At 34.6% G+C, this 24,576-nt stretch overlaps 2 protein-coding genes across 8 annotated transcripts in view; one reads left to right on the top strand and one right to left on the bottom strand.

The window, feature by feature from the left end:
• LOC110286137 (melanoma-associated antigen 1-like) overlaps positions 1 to 24,576 on the top strand; it is a 160,448-nt gene that overhangs the window by 56,538 nt on the left and 79,334 nt on the right. Inside the window, exon 8 of one of the 7 annotated variants that reach the window (XR_003835709.1) lies at positions 3,394 to 5,489. The exons of the other annotated variants lie outside the window; for them this stretch is intronic. The gene's annotated coding sequence lies outside the window, so the exon portion shown is untranslated. Of the gene's footprint in view, positions 1 to 3,393; positions 5,490 to 24,576 lie in introns of those variants that run through there. 7 annotated transcript variants of the gene reach the window in all.
• Cdr1 (cerebellar degeneration related protein 1) lies at positions 11,901 to 13,601 on the bottom strand. Its single transcript, XM_021153816.1, is given in 4 exon segments — positions 11,901 to 12,612; positions 12,614 to 13,043; positions 13,046 to 13,443; positions 13,531 to 13,601. Coding segments are annotated over 4 exon segments (1,611 nt in total).

The following is a 24,576-nucleotide window of genomic DNA, read 5'->3' on the forward strand; positions in this document are numbered from 1 at the left end:
AGCTTCACTAAGAGAGATGTCTGAGGGTAGAGTAGAAGGTACAATATGAGAACCGGAGTGTGGATATACAGCATTCAAATAAAGGCAGGTGAGGTGATGCGTTCCTGTAACACCAAGATTTAGAGAAATGAAGGCAGGAATCTTGGGACTTGTTGACCAGCAGGTCTAGTTGAATCAGTAAATACCAGGTTCTTGAAAAATTCTGTTTCAAAAAAAAATAGATGGCGAATGATAACAATGTATGAGGATCATGTCTCATAAACAAGGTAAATGAATAGCAATTGAGGGTGATAAATACTATCTGAAAACATAAAGCAGAATGCAGAAAAAGATATCAGATGTCAGTCTCTAGGCTCCATGTGTGTTCACCTAAATGCCTGACACATAAACAGAGAAATAACGGTTATATGGAGGCGGGGGTGATATGTGTATCTGTTATGGGAATGACAAAGATTTCTTGAAATTCTTTTTATGCCTTTTGTGATTCTTTCAAGTCGTTATCATCATAGCTGTTGTCAATAGTTATGTCACAGGGTGGGGAATATCATTAAGCTTGCATATGGGATTCCTCTCCTCTCTGTCCCTCTTCCATCCATCTTTTACTTTTATGGCTCTTCTTTCTTTTCTTTATCTCTTTCTTTCTTTCCTCTTTCTTCCTTTTCTCTTTCTTTCTTTCTTTCTTTCTTTCTTTCTTTCTTTCTTTCTTTCTTTCTTTCTTTCTTTCTTCCTTTCTTTCTAGAAAGCATCTTGGTCTCATGTTACCTAGGATGACCTGGAACTTGCAATGTAGTCTAGGATAATCTTGAACTTCTAATCCTGCTTCATTCTCTTGAGTGCTGAAATTACAAGCATGTACTAACATGTCTACTGTTTATGCAGTGCTGGGGATTGAACCCAGGGCTTTTTGAATGATGGACACTCATTCTCTTCTCCAATTGAGCTACCTTTCCGGTCTAAATATTCATATGGGATGATTAATGAAGTTCAAAGTTGTCTAGTGGAAATTCAGGCAGTCATCTTACATCTCATCATTTTCAGCTAGCCTGCCAGAAGAGGGATTTCTGGTCAATACTCATCTTTTCCTCAAAAATAAAACTAGGGTGGAATAAAATGGAGCTAGATCACTTACGCTGTGCTCTACATAAGCAGAGATTCTCGGCATATGGACAGATGATTAAACCAATGAAAATTAAGGAAAAAGTGAAATGTCTTCTTATTCATCTGTTTGGTACAAATCCCAAAGGTCAGTAACATGTCCTGTTGGTCAGCACACTGAAGAAAGACACGCAAATCGACTGCCGGTGAGTGTGCAGTTGCTTCAACTTTTGCAAACGTGATCTAGCAAATATTATTCTTCCAAATAGCTGTCATTCTCATTACCTCATAATCTACTCATTCCAACTACCCCCATTCTGACGCACTTTCCTATTTCTGTGTCTGCTTTCTTCTAGATGGTGGTATTTGTCATTCCCACCTCAAACTGGTAGCATGACCTTGACTCCTGAATTCTGTGGTCCCTATACAACTGCAAGTCATTCTCATGCAACATTTTGGCTTATCTTGTCTGCTGCACCTTTGTGATCTTTAGAACACTATGCAAGTTCAAGTCATCACTGCTGAGTTGCCTAGCTGATTGTGCATGTGCAAAAAAAAAAAAAAAAAATCAACCTTTGAGTTCCTTGCTTCAGCCCTCTGCACTTCCGCCTCTACTCTCCACAGCCATTCCTCATGTGCTTGTGTTTTATATATCAAAAAGGGTTTAGCCCTCTTTACCTGGGTCGTTAATTTTACCATTTGGCTATTAAGTATTACGAATTAGTATCATTTACGTCTTAGTGATAATGAAACTTTCAATCACTGTAAATTTGTCTAAATTAGGGTGAGAATGACCTCTGAGCAACCCCCTCCCCCAAAAAAGGATGGGTGATAGGAGGCATGAAAATTGAATAGGGAAAGAAAGGTAGCATTGAGAGCAACCAAAATGAGTGTTGTGAAATGTTTGATAAAGGTAAAAGCAAAAACTCTGTGATGATGTTTGCTGTTTCTGAAAATCCAGTTTTCCAAGTAAAGAGAAATGAGCACTGTCACAGCTAGTACAGTGAGGGACAGACTGGACTGACTAGAAAAATCACACATAACATAAAAATGCTGAAATACAGAAACTCAGAATTGATTTGTAGTTGTAATTTCAAAAAGAGCAATTGAACAGGCCTCTGTCCATTTGCACAAACTGTCGATGAACATACCCAAATTCAAATTTACCTTTGTAGCAAGGTGAAACTTTAAACTACTCATCGAAAGGGATGGGTGGTCAAATAAGCATTAAGGGCATTATGGGCTTCATGGAAAAAAGTAGCAGGAGGAGGATACAGGCCAGGAGGTAACAAGATGACTATAAGAGATGGCAGTTTTTTGAGCAATGCAGATGAAGTGATCCCGTTCTTCCATAAGTACATGCCAACTTGAATGTCATTACAAAGGACAAGAAAAAGAGCAGTGCCCCAATGCCTGGAAACAATATTGTCAAAGTTCTGCTTTGTTCCAGTGTTTCTCGTCTTGCCCCTGTTAAACTCTGGCTACTACAGAATTCCAGAATCTTTGATCCTTTAAGAGAGTAACAGACACGATTTTATGTCTACATGCATGAAAACTATCAATTAAAGCTGAGAAACTCTTTGTGAAATGCTATCTAGTGGATTTTCTACTGAGGTTAGTCAATACTCACATGAAAATGAAACTGGCTTGAAAGTACAGCTGATTTTGGACAGTGTCACAACTGCAAAAGTGATAATGAATGCTGGTCCTCGTGTGCAAATCATCTCCATTTTGCTGAGAACTGTTTTTCTCCTTCAAGCCCCACATTGGTCCTTGGAGTACTCATAATGTTCATGATGCACTGTATTCAGCTCTGAGAAAGTAGCTCAGAGAATTCTCTTCACTTATCCTAACAATAGTAGGAAAATAAGTGAGAGAAATAAAAATCTCAAAAACCCCTAGTGGAATCTGGCAGAAATCTTACACTGAGGTTGTTACTGGTTTTGAGTGTCTTCTTCCAGTCATGGAAGGAATTGAAAATGTACCATAGGGCACAATATTGTGGTCATAGAAGGTTTAAAGAGATGGGTTTAAGTGATGATGCCAGTCTTTTGACTCCCAACCTAAGAATATATCTGACAAATATTTTACAGATAGGATTGCCTCAAATGTTGATTAAAAATAAGCCATCTCAGGTTAGCATTCAAAAACTCACAGAATATTGAGGTGTGTGATCTGCACATCAAATAATAGGACAGGGAGAGATCGTTCAGTTCAAAGAGGATTATGTGATAATACATAACCTATGAATCTGTAATCAAACAAGGTCAATAAGTCTCTTCTCTCTACTCTTGACAGGGGAGAAGGAACATGGACCATCCACCCAGTCTTCCAAACAACATCCCTCACCCATAGTTGAAACTTTGGATTCAGACCCTTCTCTGACACTTCTGACAATAAGTTTGGTGACTCATGCTCTGGAGGAAGAAAGTGAAGAAGAGCAAGACTACTTCTCTGCAGCAAACTCTGATGTTCTCTGTTCTTTCCTTACCACTGTTGTCATGAGCAGCATTTTTTCATAGGTGCATTGTTATCCTTGCCATGAGAGCAGACAAAAATGAAAAATAGTTGCCAAGTAACCAGAACTGCTGGTATGAAACTTTGGGAAATATCACTGAGATGTGCTTTGGTATTTTATTTCTGTGAACAAACCAATTGTCTTGGACTTTCACAGTACTCTTTTCTATGTCTCACCCTTTACCACAAAGGTCCTTAAGTCCTTTGACATGCATAGTGTGAGGGATTCTGGCACACATTCTAGAACCTCGCAAAGTGGGAGGGGCCTGCTATCTGCTTTATCATCTTCATTCCTGAAGTTTACTTTAATTCTGATTAGTTTGGCATAAGGTCATTTGTTGTATGTAGTCATCTAAGTTATGTAATGCCTGATTCTGAGTAGCAGAGTATTTATCATAAATTCCTTGATTTGCATTGGTACCTAATCAATGAGGAGAAGTTAGTATAGTTAATTTCCATACTTCCCTCTTGTTCTCATGTTTGCCTCATCCAAGTGTTTCTGAGATGCTGAACCTCCTCCAGAAAAGGTAATGCTAAAATTTCCTGTTCCCAAAAGGTGCTGCAGAACTCACTTCTAGTTGAAGTTTGAGTGTTTAATTCACTTTTGTAATCTCATTATTTGACTGAAGTATTGTTAAAGTGAATTTTGAATGTTTGAAATTTCCTATGCAGATTTAACAAAGAGAGAAAATGACAAAACCAGAGGTAAGACACTCAGAAATGATTATTTTTTCTGGCATATGATGAGCCTGCCTGGCCTTTTAGTACTTACACATATTTTTACCTGCTATCTATTTTGAACTCAGTTGTGTACTTTTTCTGGAAACAGAGAGGAAGTCTGACTAGCATTGCTTGATCTTTTTGCCCTAACTGCTACTGTGCCAACATTATAGAAGGAGCACCCTGATTGCAAAGGATAATGACATAATACTGCCTGAAGAGAGAAAGGAAGAGTAAATCTCGATATGAAGTTGGGAAAAATTACTTAATATATCCTAAATTGCATAAAGACATCCTGGAATGCAAGCAGTTTATTCAGTAATGAAGTAAATGTTTCTTTTGAGCCATAGTGTTAATAATAGGCCTTGCTCACACAGTAAGCAAGATGGCTGGCATTCTCAAGGCTCAGAAGAAGCAGATGTAGGTTGAAAGTGCACTGTCAGATAGTGTGGCCCTAGCAATGTTACAGTTCTTAGCAAGCACTCACTTCTCCTCTAACCCACAGGTGTTCTCAGCATTGACTGGATTTTGGAGTCAGGGAGGGGAGCTCCGAAAACATGGCATTTCTGGAATGTGTTCCTAGCAGTAGGGGCAGTACCTATATATTTGCAAACCAACTCAATGGTTCTGTGTACATCTCTACATGAACACTTCTGCTATTAGGTGATACAAAATTAAGATAGAAAAATAGAAGTGAACTAGTGTTGGGCTCAGGGAACAAGGCTAACATGATCATCTCAGCGTTTGTTCTGCCACTAGGTCAATGAGCAGTCTCACTAAAGTCACTCTAGACTTTTCCTAGTTTCCAAATGAGGGTATAGTATCTTTATCTCCAAGTGTTCTAACTTTGGTATTGCCACATTCAGACAAAATGACATCAACCTTATTGGTTAACTTTGTGAGTACCTTAGACTTTATGCAGAAGCCAGGGTCAATAATAATGTTAAATTTCATTCATGTTATTTGAAAATTGAGGGTGGTTGGACTGCAGATATAGTTATGTAGTAGAGCCCTTGCTTGGCAAATTATAGTCTCTGGGTTCATTCTCCAGCATTGTGAAAATGTGGTTGTGAGTCAAGCTTTATATATTTTAGACCCTCCCAGAAAAGAAATTTAGGTATTAGGTAACATAGAATAAAGAGGTCAACTTCTTAATGAGAAAACACCTTCCATGAGTATGTGTGTATGTGTATATATATACATATACATATAAATATATATACACATATACATATATACACATGTATATATTCTATTATATTATATATAATAGCACTTGGAAAAAATAACTCAAACCACTTTCATATGATTTTAAAGAATTTATACCTGTCATTTTGATAGATATAAATGCAAACATCTATATGGTCAATGTTTTAAGCTTCCATAAATAACTAGTTTCTTCTTAGTCATGGCCATGGATAAGTATTTTAAAGTCATTCACCATCTTTGCCAGTATTATCAGTGGCTATATATGCCTTTAAAGAATGAAATTTTCTGATAACTTTCCCATGGATTGATATTACCACTTTGGCTACTATTCTTCTTAATTTGATCAGACTTAGAGAAACCATTTTTTAAATTGAATTACATCAACTAGAAAGTCAGTGTAATAAAGTAAAAAAAAATTAAACATTATATTCTTTTAATTGTGTAGGACTATATAGACTTTGGATGATAGAATAAATTCTTTAGGGCTCTGATAATTTGAATTAAAATGCTGAGATAAATTTAATTTCTATTTAGGACAAAATTCAGTTAAAATCTCAGAAGTATCACTGGTGAGGATACATGATGGATTTTAGTGTCCTTTTTTGTTAGAACACTTTAATCCGGTTCAGTTCGAAAGCAAGTCAAATTTATAGGAAGATGTATTATTTTTTATAGATTAAGCGATAGAAGTAGAATTTAATGACAACATCGTCAGGCAAATAAATATCCTTATTTTTTAATTCTGAATATTCTCCCCCAAATTAAAACATTTCTGTGTATTTAGGTCCTGTATTTTTGTTGTATGAATGAATATTTGTGTTACTGTATGGTGTGTGTGTGTGTGTGTGTGTGTGTGTGTGTGTGTATGCGTGTGTGTTGTATATGCAGGTTTGTATTGGTTCATACACCAGTGTGTGGACATGGAGGCCACAGCAGGACATTGGTTTTCTTGCTCTGTCACTTTCCAGCTAATTCCTTTGAGATAGGGTCTCTTTATACTGTTTCTACATCATCTTCCTACTCTGGAGTTACAGTCTGGCTTATTTTTCAAATGTGGGTTCTGGGGAATCAAATTCAGGTTCTCATGCATGTAGAGCTTGTCTCCACTGTGCCACCTTCTCATCTTATTTATTTTAATTGGTTTTAGAGAGTTTCTATCATCAAACAGTTTGGGTAAGTTCTTAAGCTCAATATAAACAAGCACACAGATAGAAAATTCCTTCTCTATAGGCATACTTAATCACTGTGAGAAATATGAAAAAATAACAAGGAGGATAGGGAGAATGGGGTAGCTCAGTTGCTGAAATAGAGACTGTATTAGAAAGTTAGTAGTTGATTTTAAAAGATTATTCCACAAGGACCCCATTGAAGGAGCCAGGAAAAGTACCCAGGGAGCTGAAGAGGTTTGAAACTCTACAGGAGGAATATCAATATCAACTAACCAGTACCCCCAGAGCTCCTTGGAACTGTACCACCAATCAAAGAAAACACATGGTGGAACTTGTGGCTCTAGCTATATATGTAGCAGAGGGTGGCCTAGTCAGTCATCTATGGAAGAAGAGGCCCTTAGCCCTGTGAAGGCTCTATGCCCCAGTATAGGGGAATGCCAGGACCAGAAATGGGAGTGGGTAGGTTGGGGTGCAGGGGGAGGGAGGAGGGGATAGGGGATTTTCGGACGGTAAACCAGGAAAGGGGATAACATTAGAAATGAAAATAAAGAAAATATCTAAAAAAATAAAAGATTATTCCATTTACAATTTTTGAAAGCTGAAAACATGAAGCTAGCTTACACATTTAGATCATGCATCTGACACCACCTAAAAGTTAATAAAAGTCCCATTGTTTATGTTTAAGAATCTGTGAATGATGCTTTTGACATGAAATGTACTGATCACTGAACTTTACATTAGATAATTACCCTTTTATGATGGTCTTGGGTATCAGTATTGTCAAACACCATGTTGTGAATGTAAGAAAATATTTTGATGAAATGTAAAAATCAAGAAAGGAGACTGGAGAATATTTCTTTAGCATGAACATATGTGGCAAAGTTAAGCATAAATCTAGTGTATCTGAGACAATGGATTTTGTCTTGCATTACTCGTTAGCTCTTCCTTATAAGTACCCAGAGTTGGTACTTCACTATGTGGTGGCGATATGATACATATCCTAAAGTGATTTCGACTAAGGGTTTGGAAATGTGGACATTGACTTTTTGTCTGCTCTGGGTCAGGGATACTGTTTATTTTTGGGTTTGAGATGCTTTGTCCTGCCAAGGTAATCGTTCACCTTTTAGTGTAGGATAAGTCATCACAGAGCCTAGGTCTCAGAATTAGACAGACAAATTTTAATATTTTCTCATGCCAGTTAACTAGCTGTGTGACTGTGGGCATGTCTGTTAACTGTTCTGAACTTCATTATTTAATCTGTAAAATGGGGTGAAAATGCCTGTATTATTAGGTGGCAAATGGAGATTACACAAGATGCCTAGTACAGTGCCTGGCACATAGTAAGTGCTCAATAAATCATTGCTATTATTATTATTATTATTATTATTATATAAATAAGTTTTGTGTATTAAAACATGATAACTTTTCCTTCAAAATATGATATATATGATGATTTTAAAAGAAAGAATTAAAAGCATATTTTAATATTTTTCTTTGTTTGCTTATAAGGGATACCAGAAACACATCCATTTTTCCTTTAGTGATTCTTTCACACTATACTTATTAATGTGATTACTGTTGTATGATGTCTATTTGCCTGGTGATTAGAGGTAGTGACTTTTTGATATGACTGTGTTCCTGTTCTCTTAAAAATAATCAATCTACTTAATTCCAGCTTAAAGATAATTAAGACACTCTGATATAGAGAGGAATGATAAATATGCATAGAATTCACTCTTAATCACTAACTTTTTAGCAAAGTTCCCTTTCAAAGAACTGTGCTAGTCAAAGTGTTCTTACTAGGCAAGGAAGAATCTCCACAACTGACTTCTGAACTCTCCAGTATTTTATGCATTTATCATGGCATTCAGGAATTTTAAAAAAGTGATAGTCAGAAAGTTGGGTACAAATAAGACTCTAGTACTATGTTTTTCAAGTTACACATCTTTCATTGCCTCAGTTCAATTTTACAATACTGCCTCCCAGTATTACTGCAGTGGCTTTACATCATAACCCTGTTTTAACTCAGAATGTTCAGTATACCAGTCTTTACATGTGTAGCTGTGTATGCTTAGTAGCCTTTGCTACTTAGAACCTCTATACACAACTATCATCATCTTTGTCTTAGAGTCAAATATTTCCTTGTCAGAAGACCCACAGTAACTGCCCATTATCTCCTTGTCAGCCTTTTGACTTTTAACTCACTGACCATTCCCAGTATGCCTTGCTAGTTTTGACTCCTTGAGTTCTCTTGTATTTAATATATGTGCCAATTCCTGTTCTCTTAAGCCTTATTTAAGTTATAAAGAACTTCAGATTATAACTGAGTTCTCATCTCTTATGGCTATTACTTAAGTTCTAGTGAGTGAGGTCAAAACATTACATATATATTTTTATTCATGAGATTGCCCTATCAAATTATAAACTTCATTTTACCTGTCTCCATGTATGTTCAGAATACAAGGGTAGATTTCGTCTCTGTGTTTTTTTATTTTTTTAATATGTGTAATCCTCTAGCCTCTGACCATCATCCTCCTTTATTGGGACTTTAGGTGCATCCCAATTTACTTTGTCTCTGAATATAAGGGAACCTGAACAATTAGCAGCTTCAACTCTTGTGTATCAGCATGTTATACAATATCTTTTATTTGCTACTAGGCTTCAAAATGTTGTATCTGTACTCCTCATGCAACAGCTAAACTTGGATTGCTTAAATGTATTATACTTTAGATTTAGTATTTAGATCTGGACTTCGCAAATTATAACCTTTGGGATAAATCCACCCACCCATACTTTTTTTTTAAATAAATTAAGTCTCACTGGAATATAACCATAGATGTTATTTTTCTTATCTACATCTACAATAATAGTGTGATTGAGTAGTTTCAATAGAGACCATAAAATATTAACAACTTAATCCTTTTCAGAACATCTTGGCTGAAACCTGATCTAGAACCAAGTAACATTTCTAATGAAGGTACAATATATTATTTGATAATTTATATCCTGTTACCATTCATTCTGCCAACCCATAAATGTTTAAACAGATCAGTTCTTTGAGACTGTGAAGATAGGTTCTAAGACATTCAAATTACTTCTTTTTTATTTGAACTTCCTGTTTCCTATTTGCTATGTACTTTAAATGTCCTTGTTCTTGCTTTTTAGTAGAAGAGATACTAATGTCATAAAAGTCTGTGCTATGGTCTGATTATGTTTGAATATAAAATCTATACCATAGTATGGAAGTGTTTCAATATTTCCTTGTTTCTAAACATGGCCTAATTTCTTAGATCAGGCCTTTCTGTTTTTTAGGGTCTCTAACTTAGGTCTTCTAGGTTCCACAAATGACAATATCTTGAATTACTAGAGTTTCCCTTATTTTCTAGTCTCTGACATGAATAATCTCTAGTGCTTGTGTTTTCTAATCTATCCACTATATTAGAGTTTTAAGTTTCTTAAATCTTCTGATATTTTAGCCACTACTTAAAGTTAAGCCTTGTAATTCACAGTCCAGAGTTACAAATTTCAGATCTTTTGCAGTCCCAATCATCCAGTATTTCCTACCTGTAGGGCTTCTAGAGTCCTTTATTTCATGGCAGTCAACTGTAGCTTTTCCAGTCTCTTGTACTGTATTTTCAGTTATATCTATAAATGTCTTCTAAATCTTGATTTTCACAGTGCCTTTTAAAAATCAAAGTTATTATTTGACTATTTCATACATGTATATATAATATTTTATGATTACTCTAGTACTTATCCTTTCTAATCTCCTTATCCCTGTCAGTATTCATCCCCACTATAAGTTCTTTCTGTACATTCAAGACTTTATTTTGTGATCCACTTAGTTTCACCAGAGCCATTCATATGTCCATGAGTGTACAATGATCCTTTGAAGTATGAGAGGCTCACAAGAGCCTCATCCATAGACAGTGATTCTCCTCCTATTATCAATCAGTAGCCACTAATTCCCCCAGGAAGGACAGGAACCCATTAATCCTTTACTTATCTGTGATTAACAAGCCCAGTTTATAACAAGCTCAGTAAAGCTCAGTAAAAATCTGTGATTTCATAATATAGCATTTCATTGGCCTTTTCTTTACCACCCAGCTTTTACATTCATTTAACTCCTGTAATATCTTTCTATTACCAGTTCTTCTCTGACCCAAGTCATTCAACATCCTCAAGAACTTTCTTTTCCCACATCAAAATGTTCCATTACTCTGAAAACATGAATAACTAGATCTTTTAGCATCTAGGTCTCTTAATCTCTAGGGTTACCAGTATCATTTATGTATAATTCTTATACATTATTTGGTTTTTAACAGGACTATGGCAATATTCAGGCTTTTTGTTATCTCTCAATAAGTGGTTTTTTTATTGGTAATTTATAAATATATCCAGGTCTTTTGTTATCCATGGATACCATTGTTCAGGGATTTGAAAATACAAGATTTGCAATATCTAATATCAAAAACTTCTAGTATATGACTTTTAGTATCAAGTATTCCAACATTCAGGGCCTCCAAAATCTTTAATGTCCAGAGTAACCAATGTTTTCAAAATTCCAAGCCTTCCAGTGTCTCCAAAAATCCTGTGCTTATAATGTTTCCAATATCTAGGGTTTCCAGTGGTGCCAGTACCAAGGTCTTCCAACATCTCCAGGTCTTCCAGCAACTGCAAGTCTTCCAACACTGACAAGGTCTTCCAAACAATCATGATCTTCCAGAAAATATGTCTTCCAGATGATATATGTCTTCCAACAACCTCAGAGTCTTCCAGTAGATTCAGTCTTCCATGGTATCTAGATCTTCCGTGGTATCTAGATCTTCTAGGAAAATCTGTGTCTTCCAGGAAAATCTTTGTCTTCCAAGTGATCCATGTCTTCCAGAAAAAAAATCCACGTCTTCCAGAAAAATCCATGTCTTCCGGGAAAATCCATGTCTTCCAGAAAAATCCAAGTCTTCCAGAAGAATCTATGTCTTCCTGAAAAATCCATGTCTTCCATAACAATCTACATCTTCCAGAATAATCAACGTCTTCCACAAAATCCAGGTCTTCCAGAAAAATCTCAAGTCTTCCAGAAAAAAATCCAGGTCTTCCAACCAGTCTATGTCTTCCAGAAAAATCCAGGTCTTCCAGCTCATCTATGTCTTCCATCAGTTCAAGTCTTCCAGATGCCCATGTCTTCCATTAAATCCAGGTCTTCCTGGATCTATGTCTTCCTGAAAATTCATGTCTTCCAATAACCTCCAGGTCTTCCAGCCAAGATATGTCTTCCTGAACATGTATGTCTTCCTGAAGATTAATGTCTTCCTGAAGATTGACATCTTCCAGCAGAAAATCTTTGTCTTCCATTAAATCCACATCTTCCAGAAAATCCATGTCTTCCCAAAAATCCACATCTTCCCAAAAATCCACATCTTCCAGGAAATCTACGTCTTCCCAAAAATCCATGTCTTCCTGAAAATCCAAGTCTTCCTGAAAATCCAAGTCTTCCCAAAAATCCATGTCTTCCTGAAAATCCAAGTCTTCCCAGAAATCTAAGTCTTCCTGAAAATCCAAGTCTTCCTGAAAATCCAAGTCTTCCCAAAAGTCCATGTCTTCCCAAAGATCCATGTCTTCCCGAAAATCCATGTCTTCTGGAAAATCGAAGTCTTCCCAGAAATCCAGGTCTTCCGGAAAATCAAAGTCTTCCCAGAAATCGAAGTCTTCCCGAAAATCCAAGTCTTCCTGAAAATCCAAGTCTTCCCAAAAATCCAAGTCTTCCCAAAAATCCAAGTCTTCCCGAAAATCCAAGTCTTCCCGAAAATCCAAGTCTTCCCGAAAATCCAAGTCTTCCCGAAAATCCAAGTCTTCCCGAAAATCCAAGTCTTCCAGAAAATGTAAGTCTTCCCAGAAATCTGTCTTCCCAGAAATCCAAGTCTTCCCAGAAATCCAAGTCTTCCTGAAAATCCGAGTCTTCCCGAAAATCCAAGTCTTCCTGAAAATCCGAGTCTTCCCAGAAATCCAAGTCTTCCTGAAAATCCGAGTCTTCCCGAAAATCCAAGTCTTCCTGAAAATCCAAGTCTTCCTGAAAATCCGAGTCTTCCAGAAAATCCAAGTCTTCCTGAAAATCCGAGTCTTCCCGAAAATCCAAGTCTTCCTGAAAATCCAAGTCTTCCCGAAAATCCAAGTCTTCCAGAAAATCCAAGTCTTCCTGAAAATCTAAGTCTTCCCAGAAATCCAAGTCTTCCAGAAAATCTACGTCTTCCCAGAAATCCAAGTCTTCCCAGAAGTCCAAGTCTTCCCGAAAATCCAAGTTTTCCCAGAAACCCAAGTCTTCCCAGAAATCGAGTCTTCCCAAAGATCCAATTCTTCCCAGAAATCCGTGTCTTCCCAGAAATCCGTGTTTTCCCGAAAATCCAAGTCTTGCCGAAAATCAATGTCTTCCTGAAAATCCAAGTCTTCCCGAAAATCCAAGTCTCCCTGAAAATCCATGACTTCCCCAAAATCCAAGTCTTCCTGAAAAATCCATGTCTTCGTGAATATCCACGTCTTCCTGAAAATCCAAGTCTTCCCCTGAAAATCAAAGTCTTCCCAGAAATCCATGTCCTTCCAAAAATCCATGTCTTCCTGAAAAACCTATGCCTTCCTTAAATCCACATCTTCCTGAAAATCCACATCTTCCTGAAAATCTACATCTTCCTGAAAATCCTCGTCTTTCATAAATCCCAGTCTTCCCAGAAATCCAAGTCTTCCGGAAAATCTATGTCTTCCTGAAAATCTACGCCTTCCACAAATCCATGTCCTCCTAACAATCCAAGTCTTCCTGAAAATCTACGCCTTCCACAAATCTACATCTTCCCGAAAATCCACATCTTCCCAAAATCCATGTCTTCGGGAAAAATCCATGTCTTCCAAGGAGTACATGTGTCTTCCTTCACCTCCAAGTCTTCCAGCATCTCCAGGGCTTCCAGCATCTGCCTGTCTTCCAACATCTCCACATCTTCCAGCATCGATATGTCTTCCAACAACTGCGCAGTATCTCCAGTGTATCGGCTTTTTGACATTCAGGTTTTTTGGTGTCTGCCGTATCCAGGTATTGAAAATTGTTTCATAGTTTATTTTTTCCCAGTATTTCCCTAGTTTTGGGATCTTTCAAATCCAATCTTTTCCATCTATGCCTTTTTGAGTGCAGATATTTTAAGACTAACCTGTCAACTATTTCTGCTTTTAGTAGAATTAGTTTCAAAATATTTAATAGCACATTACCTCTTATAGAAAAAGTTTTGTGGGCCAACAGTAGTAGTATTTGTGATTGTTTGATATTGAGAAGTGTATATTCCTTAACTTTTAGGGATTATATTAAGAAAAAAGGATAAAATTGATGCAGTAATTTTATAATTTTGTTAATGATTATATTTTGGTAGTCAGTTATGCTCAAGCACAAGTGAAATTTTTCTTTTAGTGAGAAAATTTCATACTTAGACACTATGTTTTTATAATATAGGTAAAGATAACAATACCTATTTGTCTATTTTGTCTCTTTTAATATTTGTCCTTATGTGATAATAATAATAATAATAATAATAACAATAATGATAACAATAATGCATTAACATTTACTTTGTCCAGGCACTGTTCTAAGATCATTACATGCATCAACTCATTTAAACTTCACAAAACATTGATATAGGAGTTTTTATTATCTTTGTTTTACAGATGAAGGAACTGATATATAATGGTGAAGTAACTTGTCCAAAGGCCACAAAAGTAAATAAAAGAGCTAGGATTGAACCAAGCTTGTCCATTTCCAGAATCTACCATTCTACCACTCTGTTCTTTATTATGTCTGACAATGAAAATCAAGATGAGTGTGAGGCTAAAAAGTTTGATTGTTTCCATACTGTGAATAAAATATTTTTTAAAATCTCCTGTATACACACACTCATAATTAACCTGTCACTGTCAGAATCTTATTTTATTAGACTTATCCTTCAACAAGCTACTACTGTATCATCCCTTGCTCATGTATATGAAAGTTGGCTCAAGTATTTCCTAATACTAGGCTTGAGAGTAAGGAGACTATGAAGTATTGAGTTCAAATATATCTCATTTTAGAATCACAGTCACAACTTCATGCTTTGAATTTTAATGCTTGCACATTTAACTTTCCCTTCCATTTTAATATCTTGTCAATCACCATTCTCTAGTTATTATCTAGATCACTTACTATTAGTTTGTTTTGACCTCCAGGATATTCCTGTTTTTCCAAATATCACTGATTCCCTGAGTTCCTGACCACTGCCTTGTATCCACCTAATGGTAACTACAACTTAAATCCCAGGATGGTGAGCTAGAGAGCTAGTGTTTTTGGTTCTGTAAGTCTCAGCTCTCTTCAGGCATTTCTAGCAATGTGGCTGCTAAAGCCTCTGGCTGGTATGAAAAAAATAAAAGCCATATAGTAAAGTTATAGTTATACAAGTAGTATCTGAAGATTTGCAGTCATCTGTGTGATAATAAAAAGTAACAACAATAACAAGTGAAATAGCAGTAACTTTTGAATTAGAGTTGACAAAGTGTTATCACTTCATTTATTCATCCATCCATTCAATAAAATTTATTGAGCACCAGATTTGTGCCAGGCATTTTTAATGGAGCTTACAATTAATTGGGGATTCATATAAAGTACAGACAATTATCAGTTGTGGTAAGGGCATATAGAAAAAGTAAACATAAGATGCTGTGAGAGTTTTCAAAGTCACACAGAACATTCCTGTAGAAGTAAAGTTCACGGTGATACTGAAGAAGCTTTATTTGGTTGGTACAGTAAGCTTGTGATGTAGAGAAGTTTTACATCCATTTTGCATAATAAGGGTAACACCTATGGCATTGAGGTGTTGTTTGAGCTTCTTTTACCTTCATTAGTCCATTCTTCCTTAATCAGGAACATAGGGAATTTTAACATTTATCCAAAGCATTTATCCAAATTCGGTTGAATATGATTAATGCAAGCTGGGTGTGGTAATACATACCTATAATCTCAGCATTCTATGGTGTAGAGCAGACAGATTAAGAATTCAAGAATCCAAGGCCAGATTGGCTTACCTAACAAGAATTTTTTTTTTTTTTGAGACAGGGTTTCTCTGTAGAGCCCTGGCTGTCCTGGAACTCACTCTGTAGACCAGGCTGGCCTTGAACTCAGAAATCCACCTGTCTCTGCCTCCCAAGTGCTGAGATTATAGGCATGCACCACCACCACTTAGCACAAGATCTTTTTTTCAAGGAAAGGCAGATAATTTTCATAAGTCAGTGATGGTCAGGTGGTTAGATGCATTGAACTCCGAAAAAGGTAGATAATTCATATGTAATGATGATCCGCATATTAATGGCTATTATAAAAATGGGAAAAACTCATTAGACTGTGTGTGTGTGTGTGTGTGTGTGTGTGTGCACGCACACACACGCATAAATGTGTAGTTACACTATTGTTTGTGAGTGCACATACACATGTGTATACCTGTGGAAACTAGAGATGAGTTTGAATGTCATTCTTCAGAAGCCATCTGCTTTAATTTTGTTTCTTTCTTTTGATCCAACATCTCTCATTGGTCTAGAGTTTTTCAATTATGTGTTCATATGTCTTTGTCTCACCAGTGCTGGAATTTTAAGGGCACACCACTAGATCTAGCCATTTAAAAATATAACCATGTTTGTAAGACATGTACATTATTGGCTGAGTTATCTCCCCAGTCACTGGCTCTAGCTTTAAGGGAAAAAGAATAAGTAAAACATGTTAATTTTATATAATATTTGTGATTAAAATATTTACAGTTTGTAAATTAGGTAATTCTAATTCTAGTTTTAAAATCAGCTTAATGATATAAAGTGTGGCTGCAGCTCTTCTTAAATATATGATCAGAGACAAATGACCATTAGAAAATATGATATGCTTATCATAGTATAAGAAGGATATGTGATTCTTTTCTTTATATTTTTTGTTTTCCCCAAAGTTCTTACCATCCAAATAAATCTTATATTGAAGAAAAACATTTAAACAGTTGTATTCAAAGTTTATTACTTACTTAAATATTAAAAATATATGTAACTATGTATTATTGCGAAATTTCAAAATATAAAGAAACAAAGTTAAAAAAGTATATCCTCAAATTATCTAAATCTCACAGAAAAACTTTATAAATATTTTGGTGTATATTCTTCCAGAATTTTCAGTGTTTATGTATTTTTTCAGAATGAAATGATTTGACCAATCTGCAATCTATTTTTTGACTTAATGGAAGTTGTAAATTTTCACAACAGTAAACTGTGCATTTATGTTATGACTTCAATATATGATATACTTATTTGTCTCAATTTGGCATACATTAAGTTCCTTAAAACATTTTAGTACTATTAAAACATGCTATGGTAAACATATGTACAGTACAAGTTGTGTAGAACCCACATTGTATCATATTACATGTAGTCAAGTTTATACTTATTTGAAAACTTGTTTAGATAATATTTAAAATAAATAACTAAAATGAGAAGTTACTGAGTCAAATGTTGTTAGCCTTATCGTGCTTTATCACAGAAAAAAATTACAAGCCATACAGATGCCAAACATTGGAGACTGTTAAAAGAAATTCCTGGTACAGTATATGATATATACTTTCCAGTGGTGCTGGTTTATACCAGGAAGAACATTTACTAAAATGGTACTTTGTTCACAAGTTGTTGGCAGTAAGAGGAGCATTCTCTCTCTCTCTCTCTCTCTCTCTCTCTCTCTCTCTCTCTCTCCATATATATATATACCTTATAAATATATATCTTTGGAAAAGGAACCCAATACACTCTAAAATTTTAGCAGAAAAAGTTCCAAAAGGAGGCCAGGCTAGGCATTTATTTATTTATTTATTTATTTATTTATTTATTTATTTATAACCAGAATGGCTCAGTCTGTAAAGTACCTGCCCATAAAAGCATAATGCCCTGAGTTTAGATGCCCAGCACCCACATAAAAATGGCAGTGGCTATCTGAAACCAAATTGTTGAAGGGCGGTAGAGATAGACAGAACCTTGGGGTTCACTATAGCCAGTCATTCTAGCAGATTCTATCAGCTCATTAAGAGACCCTGTCTTAAAGATGTAACCTGATCATAAAGAATGCTTGAAATGCGAGTTTGCACACGTGAATGTGTATCTGAATGCACATATGCACATACTCACACAAACATATATACACCCTCACACACAAATACATGTTTATGGTAAATGATTAATAAGGTAGTAATATATTCAGTAAGAATTGAAAACATTGTTTCCTAATATCACTGCATAGAGTTAGCTATAATGATTTGACCTTTTAAATGGTTTGTCTATTAATGTCTATCATTTGTTGAGTGTTTCACAAATAGAATTATTACATATTGTTATATATTAATAAAATAACATTTTGTATTGCATTATTAGTATTAGTGGGTATGTGTGCATGTGTGTGTGTTCATATGTATATGACAGGTCAGAAGAAAATACTTAAGTCTGTTTTCTCCACAGATCATGAGGGGATTGAGCTCAGGATGTCAAGTTTAGCAGTAAGAACCTTTCTTTATCTGCTGTGCATCTTGCCAGCCTGAAATCCATTTTTTAGATAGTTACAGTACATTGCTTAGTACAAATTGTATTCCTATTACATTCTTTTCACATGATGTGTGTTTAGGATTTAGGCTTATAGCATTTTGTTGTACTTATAGATAATAATATGAAGAGTATTTTTGAATCTATTTTGTCTACTTTTACAAGTTTTTATTTTTTGATAAGCTAATAACTTAGAAATAAAAGGTCTACATCAAAATGTTTGAATTGAATTGCCTGTCTTGCATGCTGGCTGCTACCATTCTATTTAGCTTATATCAACAATTTTGATGGAAATAATAGCTGGACATAATTTTCCTGCATTAACTAATAAAGTTAATCATCTTTTTCATATATCCATTTTTCTTCTGTTGGAAAATTTTCTCATCTTATACTTTAATTGTGTCATTTGTCTTTGTAAAATTTAATTTTAAGAGCTCTCTGGATAGTATAGCTGATTTCCTCTTTTCTGATACAGATTGCAACTGCAAATGCCTATCATTTTCTGTATGTATTTGAGGTACTGGTTTCCAGAAAGGTAAATTTTATTATATAAAATAGACAAATATTTCATTCTTTTCTATTTTATTGGTTTTGTGCTATATTTTAGTAGGATTATAAAATTATTTTCTCATATTTCCTTCTAATAATTGTATATTCTTCTTGCTTGATACTTTAGACTCCTTAAATTTTGCTTTCTTTTGTGTGTCTGGGTTTACTGAGAAATAGGAAGTTAAGTTTTCTTTTCAGAAAAGATAACGAGATCTCCAAATGTCATTATTTCTACACTGAACTGAAATTCTATCTTAAAATATATAGGTGAGTTTTTTTTTTTTTGTTGTTGTTCTGTGGAAAGTATTTAACGATTATTGAGGTTAGGAACTCATTGATTTATTAGCAGAGGCCTGATATTTTTAAATATGACACCAATGTTGTTTCCTTCATTATTCATCTTTTCTCCCATTTCCCCCTTTTTGTGCATATGTGACTTTCATGAATTTTAGCATCAACTTCCATTGAAACATACTTTTGAAATGCCTGAGAGCTTTCAAGTTATGGCACAAATTGGCACATTTACATTCATGAATTTGTATCCAGATACTTATTTTCTTTCTTCGTTTGTCTAATTTTGTTGTAGTCACAAACAATTATAGGCCTTTTCTTTGTTTTTTTTTCTCTCTAAATACGTAACTGTTATTCTAATGAATGATACTACATCTTTTACTATATATATATATATATATATAGTTTTATGCATGTATATAATTTGTAACTATCAAGTCAAGATAATTAGTATCATCATCTCCTCAAGTAGTTCTTTGTTTTGACCATGCTTCTGTTTTGTGTATGCTTATTTTTGAACATACTGATTTATTCTGTGTGACTGTTGTTGGTAGTATTACAGTTGCATTTTAAAAATTTATTATTTATTGTCTTAACATTTATCTTATGTTCAGTCATCATATTTAGCTGTTTCTACTTCTAATATTGTATTTTTTAGTTGAATATTTTTAATTATGATGCACATAATCATGTCCATTTTAATAGTGAAACATTAGCCTCTTCTCTGATATTTTTATATGATGTTTCCTTATTACAACATTAGTAAAGACTTTATGACTCTTAGAATAGTGCATACTTATATTGTTGAATAAAGAACAGTAATCTCTTTTATTTTATTTTTATCTTAATAGAAATTTGTTAGTGTTTCATTTACAGAAATAATTTCCATTGATTCCAATATATGCTTCTTTTCATGTTATATAAATGTCCTTCCATTCTTTTGATTTATTAGGAATATGTATAGAATGATACCATTTTTTTTCTGGTGTCTTTGAAAATTATTATCAGGATAAAGTATAGTTATTCTCTTTAATTTATTAATGTAATTACTGTAATTAACTGATCTACTTTACTATTCTAGGACTAAAAATCTTACTTGGTAGTAGTACTTTGGTATGTCTCTGTTTCATTTAAAAGATAAAACTCTATATGAACAGCTGCTTATAGAAAGCACCTCTTTCTCTTTTCTATAACATAACATAATACACTGGGGAGGGAGAAGATTGTGCAGGGATCAGAGAACTGGTCACCCAGGCATTGCCTTGTTGCCTTTGGAGTTAAGATCCCAGTATACATACAGCCCATCTATATGCAGTAGTTTCATACCCTGCCTTTCACCACACCATCTGTATGTCACTGTGTTTGTGCAATGCAGTGCTGGGATGGAGCCTGGCCAGAGCTTCCTGTATGCTGAATATACGTTCTGCCTCCTGAGTCACATACTCATTCCCTTCAATTATATTAGAAAGATAGCTATTTTATCTCAGTTAGCTTTCAGTTGGGGTTTTGTTTTTTTGTCCTTTTTAAAATTTCTCTAATTCCTACTCATGCTATTTCACATATGGAGAAAGTATCTCAATTGTATATAATATAATATAAATATATAATATGGATAATTTCTTTGCATCTTATATGTAATAATTTTTCCCATAGACTATTGATGTATTTTATTTTTGTTAAGGTAGTATTTTATATTGCTCTTCAGTAAATCAAACATATTATTTGTTCAGTTTTCTATTTTTGTTTGCTTGATTTAAAATAAAATAAGTGTAAAATCTTCTATTTAATTATTTTGTCAAAATTTCCTCTTTTAAATGTCCCCTTTTCAAATAAAACATAATACAGTATTTTTAACTTATAACAAATTAAGCTTTTATTAATCGATAATTAACACAATGAATAACAGGTATGACTTAGATCTGGCATGTCTCTTGATAGTCCACATCATAAAAACTTGTAATCAAAATTGTTAGTATTGGGGGAAAAAGGAAACAGATTTTATTTCATCTGAGAATATTTGTCACTGAATTCATAGTTTGAAAGTTCACATTAATTATACTTGATATTATTTGCTCATAATTTATTTTGGAATTTTGTTATTTTTTCCTTTCTACACCTGTCAATGTATATGACACCTTTTATTTTTGAAGTTATAATTACTCCCTTCCCTTTCCTTCATCCAAACCCTCCCAGTCTCTTTCAAATTCATGGTGTGTTTATATATATATATATATATATATATATATATATATATACACATATATATACATATATACACACATACACACACATATATATGTATATATGAATATATAATACTGGGAATATATATAATATGGGAATATATATATAATACAGGTATATAATGTATATTCCTATATACAACCTCTTCAGTCTATATGTTACTTGTATATGAGTTTTCAGGGCTGACCATTTGGTACTGGATTTCTTTTATCTATAATTATTAATAAGTTTTAAGTATCACTATTATTGTAATGTGATTATATTGATATATGTATATGTTTATTTATATACTTTAATATTATAATTTTCACACTAAAGATGTTTATAATAAAACTATCTCCTTTTAAATGTGTCTAGTGTTTTTTTTTAAATTTCCTTTGTGGGCTCTCATCACACAAATTTTATGCTTTACAATTATTTACTGCTCAGATAGGGTGGAGATCAGAGGACAACTTGGGGGACTTTGCTTATTACCTTCCACCATGTGAGTTTTGAGACTTAAACTCAGATCATAAGACTTTGAGATATGTGACTTTACCCACTGAGTTATCCCATCAGACCTCATAATGAAAAATTTGGATCCTATCACCAATTTTGTGATCCCTCACTACTGTACATTCTGCTTATTAAGGTCAAGATTAAACTCCATAAGGGTAAACACCTTTAAATACCAGTTTTCTAATGAAATCCCAACATCCAGGTTTTCTGTAACCCTCTTCATATACCCACATCTGTTCTAGCCCATGGTTCATCTATGCCAGCAGCCTGGCTTCTTTCCACCTCGAACATCAGCATTTGTTCCTTGCTCTATTTAATTCATTTGTTCTATATTTCTTTCTGAGGCTGCTGTGTGTGTGTGTGTGTGTGTGTGTGTGTGTGTGTGTGTGTGTGTGTGTGTGAAAGAGAGAGAGAGAGAGAGAGAGAGAGAGAGGCTGTGTATGCATGTATAGTGTGTGTGTGTGTGAGTGACTGTGTGAGTATGTGTGAATGTGTGTGTGTGTGTGCTCTTGAGGGACTTTTGTTTATTCCTTCCTACTAGTTTCCTAAAAGGGGACATTTATATTTTCAGGAGAGCTAGAATATTTAGATCACAAAATGATTGGAAGTGATATATTTTTTTTACTCCGAAAACACTCAAGCATTTGATATATATTGAAAAAGAAACATTTTGACCATATCTAAAAGTAGTCTTTCACCCTAAAATAAAGGTTTTATTCCACTCTGAGTAACAGTGCTGACTTTCTTTACTTCCATTGACATCTTTTCTCAATTTCTCTACTCTGCTATGCTCCATAGCATAAAAATCCATCCTTCATCTCCAATAGAGGTGGCTTGCTCATGTCAGTATTCAGTTCCTGACTTTAAGTTCTTTCCAAATATTCTGTCAGCCACCCCATCCCAGTGCAAGAGCTCACCAGAGCCTCTGGTCTGATTTCAGTTCATGTCATCCATCTTGTCATGAATGAAGCCAAGAATTCAGGGCCTTAAGAAGAAAAAAAATTCTGAAAAATACCATAAGTCAATTTTAACTTGCCCTAACTCCTATAAAACAAATTCTCTAGCATGTTTAGGCTTTTACAGCTCCCCACTATCATCTGCCACAATATGGGGGTGATAGGTAGAGTTCCAAACAGTACTCTCATAAACAAAGCTGAATTTTCCTTTCCTACTGTTAAAATGATTTATAGTAGGCTATTTCTGTCTATTTTAGGACTTCTGTTTAATAGTTTTCTTAATAGCCACATTATGATAAATTATTTAAACAATGTATTTTCCTAATTACCACTATTATTACTCCATTGTTTTCCCAACATACGTTTTCCATTTTTAGTAGACATACTTGTTTTTCCCCTAAAGAATAACACAAAGTTTATATTTTCCTGTCTCAGAAAAGCTTCTCTTGATGCCTAAGGTCCTGGGGGGAATGTATTTACAAGTGTTTCAACAGAATGTAGTTCAGACACATCTCAGCTCACTGTTGTACCGTTACTCACTTTTACCTATGTGGACTTCCTGTCATTTCAAAAGAACATACTCAATGTGCATCCCTCCATCTTGAACCATCTTAAGTCCTGTCCTTACCAGCATCACGAAAGATGAGGTAATGCTAAAGTTTCTATGTGATATATGCCTTCCAGTTTGCCATTTGATGAGGAGGTATGTTGTGATTTAATGCCCACCTGTTGCTAGCCTGATACAGAGCTTATCTGAAGATTTCCATCAGACATGCCCATGTTGGAGATTTCACAATCCCTGAAATTCAACTCTGGGAGACCTGATACCCTCTTTTGTCTTTCCTGGGCACCCCATATGTGTGAGATCTATACAAATAGACAGACATATACACACAAAATAAATCTTTTTCAAAAACACAGTACATAGGCACATCAAAAGAATATATACATTTTGAAAGTTCTGTGTATTTCATTAAAATGGAGCTACTACTATTTTAATTTCATGAAAATAGCTTCAACCTTTAACTCCAATTTCTTAATTTAGAAAAATGCAGATACGTTTATCTCAGTGTCATGCCAGTTCATATTTGGCAATTAGTAACTAAAATATCAGAACATGTAGTAAAATTAAATACTGTAGTTGTCAGACATTAGTTTGTTTGTTTTTTTTAAACCCAACAACCTAAGAATGATTTTTGGCCAGGGGTGATGGCTTATACCTGTAAAGCCTGCTTGCTGCGAGGTAGTGGCGAGGTGATTTTTGAGTCCAGCCTGTGTTTTATGATAAGATTTGAATACACTATGAGGAGTGGGTAGATTTGCAAACACTTGTATGTTTCACTGTCATTTGTTTGACATAAGCACCAAATCCTAAAATATCAGTTTTAGATAATCACATTTCAATAGGTGCTTTATGTTGAAAACATACTCACTGTTTTAATTCATATTGTCTATTGTAACAACATAACATAGCCTTAGTCACTTATAAATAATGGAGGCTTGGAAATTCAAAAGGTAGTATTTGTGTGTGTGTATGTGTGTGTGTATGACAATGGTTTGCTATCTGTTTTTAAGATGGTACTCTGATTGCATGCACCTCATTCAATGAAAAGGGCAAGGTAGATATGTAAGTCCTCACTCATAAGAACATGGAGATATCTATTTTCATGACCTAATTACATGACAAAAGTCATACTTCCTAATAATCACAC

This window comes from Mus caroli, chromosome X (assembly GCF_900094665.2).
Source record: "Mus caroli chromosome X, CAROLI_EIJ_v1.1, whole genome shotgun sequence".
Taxonomy (NCBI): Eukaryota; Metazoa; Chordata; class Mammalia; order Rodentia; family Muridae; genus Mus; species Mus caroli.